At 44.3% G+C, this 4,243-nt stretch overlaps 1 protein-coding gene across 1 annotated transcript; it reads left to right on the top strand.

The window, feature by feature from the left end:
• Nucleotides 1–625: 625 nt before the first annotated feature.
• Nucleotides 626–3,934, top strand: LOC311112301 (T-box transcription factor T-A; the record flags this gene model as incomplete). The annotated part of the gene is made up of 8 exons (XM_084155355.1): nucleotides 626–810; nucleotides 1,274–1,538; nucleotides 2,230–2,364; nucleotides 2,493–2,554; nucleotides 2,650–2,711; nucleotides 2,977–3,150; nucleotides 3,368–3,491; nucleotides 3,670–3,934. 8 exons carry the CDS (start codon nucleotides 626–628, stop codon nucleotides 3,932–3,934), a joined length of 1,272 nt encoding a protein of 423 aa, XP_084011481.1.
• Between the last annotated feature and the right edge of the window lie 309 nt (nucleotides 3,935–4,243).

The following is a 4,243-nucleotide window of genomic DNA, read 5'->3' as shown; positions in this document are numbered from 1 at the left end:
ACGATGTTTTTTCCCCTCTGACAAATAGATGATATAACCTAGGATACTAATCAACTATGTTTAATACCATAAACATATTCTATGCTATTGGCAATACGGCCTAATAACATTTTAACATGTCTTTTTTTTCGTGAGAGGGTATTTTAAGATACATAACGAATGTTTGAAATATAAACAGCTCCAAAAATGTATTAGGCTATGCAAGAGGAAACGAATATCCATTTTTTTTTTTTGAAAATGCATAGGCCTAGGTAATGTAGGCTATAAACCTAAAGGAAAAGGCAGCGAATAAGTTATTCTTATTCAAACATGACCCTGTTTAAAGTAGGCCTAGAGGCCTATAGGTACAATTATAAATGTTGTATTGACGCAATTATGATGGGCCTTTTTGCTTTGGGGACATCGAAGAGACGCTCGAAACCAGAACATTAGGCCAACGGGGCGTGGTCTAGAACGCAACGCCACGCCCCTATCCCCATGTGGTCCCGGGGGGCCTTATATGATCAGGCCTTGGGCTCCCAAGCCAGTAGTACTTATCTCGCTGTCAAAACTAATATAGAAACAGGGAATCCTATTTTAACGGTAAAATTCGCGGAACTCCACACGAGCTCATCCTATAGGAAATATGACTTCTTCAAACTCCGACCAGCGGCTTGACCACCTTCTGAGCGTTGTGGAGAGCGAGTTTCAAAAGGGGAGCGAGAAAGGAGACGCCTCGGAGAGGGATATTAAACTGGGACTAGAAGACGCGGAATTATGGACCAAGTTTAAAGAACTAACCAACGAAATGATCGTCACCAAGACTGGCAGGTAGGCTATGGTTGTTATTTTGCTGTTAGCTACGGATCAAAATGAGGCCTTCGAGGCCTATTGGTCTGCCTCATTAAAAGCTAAGTTTATCTGGAGAGATCGTAGCGCGCATTTACGCACGACTTTACGAACTGATGCGCCCAGGTTAGATATGCAACAGACATGTTCACCCTTTCAGAATAGTCTGGATGAGAATGTGTTGGCTATAGGCCCCATCTATGCTTCACTGTGGCAACTTGAATACCATGTCAAGAATTAGGCCTAAAGCGCAACGGTTGTCAAATCTTATAAAACCTATTATTAGGATAAAGTAAAGTGGCCCGAAGTGGCACCCTTTTTAATGCAAATAAATATACCTGCCAAATAATTCAATCATAAAGATCAACGGCTGAGTCAACATAACATAATATTTGTGCTTGCTTAGGGTATATGTTTATTTTAACAACGTTATTTTAACCTACAGGCGGATGTTTCCAGTGCTCAGAGCGAATGTGAGCGGCTTGGACCCCAACGCCATGTATTCAGTCCTATTGGACTTCGTGGCTGCAGACAACAACCGGTGGAAGTACGTGAATGGCGAGTGGGTTCCCGGTGGCAAGCCCGAGCCACAGAGCCCTAGCTGCGTCTACATCCACCCAGACTCGCCAAACTTCGGAGCACACTGGATGAAAGCGCCTGTCTCATTCAGCAAAGTCAAACTGTCCAATAAACTTAACGGGGGAGGACAGGTAAGGCCCCAATTTTCTTTGTTTCTATTTGCAGTATGCGTATTTATTACTATGTAAATCGTTATCTCCCGAGTGGCGCAGTAGTCTAAGGCACTGGATTGCAGTGCTAGCTGTGCCACTAGAGATCCTGGTTCGAATCCAGGCGCTGTCGTAGCTGGCCGCGACCTGGAGACCCATGGGGCGGCGCACAATTGGCCCAGCGTCGTCCAGGATAGGTGAGGGAATGGCCGGCAGGGATGTAGCTCAGTTGGTTGAGCATGGCGTTTGCAACGCCAGGGTTGTGGGTTCAATTCCAACGGGGGGCCAGTAAAAAATAAATAAAATAATAATATATATAAAATAGAATAATGTTTGCACTCACTAACTGTAAGTCGCTCTGGATAAGAGCGTCTGCTAAATAAGTAAAAAAAAAAAAAAAAAAAGGTAAATCAATTTAAAGACAACTTGGTAGGCTAGTTCAGATTGCCCTGCTCTCTCAGAGCTAATGATGCTGTGCTGAATTACAAAGTTAGGCCTTTTCTGGGGGAAAACGGTGTCCATTTCATGGCAAATCAACTTCACCATTTTTTATTAGGCATCTGTTGGACCACATTGATCTGCTATCTTACTAATTTTGAGTGTGTGTTTTAGATCTTTGTTGTTGATTGTACTTTATTGGATATGATTAAAATAATGTATAATTTCTCTCTAGATCATGCTGAACTCTCTGCACAAGTATGAGCCCAGGATACACATTGTGAAGGTTGGAGGGATCCAGAAGATGATCAGTAGCCAGTCTTTCCCTGAGACTCAGTTCATTGCTGTCACTGCTTACCAGAATGAAGAGGTCAGTTGGCCTGAATAACACAGTCACAGAGATAATCATTGCTCACAATAAAAAAAAGCATTATATTGTGTTCAGCTTACAATGAAGGAAGAAAATAATATTAGCTGTCATATTTATGTACCTTCTAGATAACTGCGTTGAAGATCAAACACAATCCATTCGCTAAAGCTTTCCTCGACGCCAAAGAGAGGTAAGAGGAAGAGACTGATATTGTGTCAGCAATATGCTTTTTATGTATTTATTAGATTTTGTGTGCCAATTCTGATGTTATGTTTTCAATTTTAGGAGCGACCATAAAGACATGCCAGATCATGGTGGAGACAGTCAACAGTCTGGTTATTCTCAACGTAAGTCTTCTAATCAGTCTCGCAACATCAACCACATTACAGAAACTCTTTCTATACCTCTCCGTTTCAATTCCAACAATCAAACCAAGTCATTATATTTCACATAATTTTCAAACACACTATTCTTAAACATTCAGAAAATAATGATCATCATACATCTTCATTTTCAAAGCCTTCCATGTCCCCAAGGAAACTGTACATAGAGAACAGTATGAAAAAAGGAACCGTATTAACAAAACAATTTTCATTATTTTCTTCCTTTCAGTTGGTGGTTGGTTCCTACCTGGTAACGGCCCTATGTGCTCCAGCAGCAGCCCCCCTCCATTCAGTGGGGCCCCTGGCCACTCCTCAGGGTCCTACTGTGAGAGGTACTCCAGCCTGAGGGGCCACAGGTCCGCCCCCTACCCCAGCCACTACCCACACCGCTCCTCCAGCTCAAGTAAGAACCTCCTCTACCCAACCCAGCACTCTGTGAATGCACTGTTTACTGTTTATTCTGATCACTAGTCAGACCCATAGGTACAGCATGGGGATTTCAAGATGTTGGTTAATAAAATATGTTTGAGAAATCACCCGTAAAGGAAATTCATTGTTTTGATCAGAGAAATGTTTCGTATACTGTTTTTAATCATTTCTCTATGTACTTTATTGTTTAGACAACTACATGGACAACTCGTCGGGAGCCCTGCCCACCCATGACAGCTGGTCAGCCCTGCAGATCCCTAACTCCACTGGGATGGGAACCCTGTCCCACACCACCAACTCCACATCCAACTCCAGGTATGGCAACACATGGTCATAGTTGATCGTATATATGTTTCTGATATCACTGTTTAGTTTTCCGCACTTTCCTGACTACATGACTTGATCAGGAAACATTCTGGGCCCTAGGCCTAGACCTTTACTAGGCCCAGATTTCTAATCAAACCCAATCCTCACTCTCTCTCTCTCCTTACAGCCAGTATCCTAGCCTATGGTCTGTTGCCGGGACGACCCTAGCTCCTTCCGGCTCCGCCTCTGGTTCCATCGCCGGCGGCCTGACCAACCAGTTCCTGCGAGGCTCCTCCTACACAGGCCTGACCTCCTCCCTGCCCGTATCCTCACCATCCTCCATGTACGACCCCAGCCTTAGTGAGGTGGGTGTAGGAGTGGGCGAGGCCCAGTTCGAAAGCTCCATCGCCAGGCTCACCGCCTCCTGGGCACCCGTGGCTCAGAGCTACTGAGCACAATGCATCCTCCATCAGACAACCACCATCCTGCTCCACATCACCTCCCTCTCCTCTCTACTGCCTGACTATCAGCTCTGAAACCTTTGGGTTGATGCAGTACATGTGGACAGCAACGCCTGTGAAAGGCAGAGAGTCAACTCAGAAGAAGATCTATCTGAAGCAGAGAGATGTATGGTCCTCCCAGGCCTTGTGTTTCACCAACATGACATGGTTGGTTTTCCATTTCAAAGACTCTAGACTTTCTAAGCCAAAGTCCATAGGTTGCCATTCTTAAGTTACACACTTGCTGTCTCAGTGGAAGAG

This window comes from Coregonus lavaretus (assembly GCF_964263955.1).
Source record: "Coregonus lavaretus genome assembly, chromosome: 3".
NCBI classification, from domain to species: Eukaryota; Metazoa; Chordata; class Actinopteri; order Salmoniformes; family Salmonidae; genus Coregonus; species Coregonus lavaretus.
The sequence above is the reverse complement of the archived record's forward strand: the minus strand, read 5'-3'. Positions and strand labels throughout refer to the sequence as shown.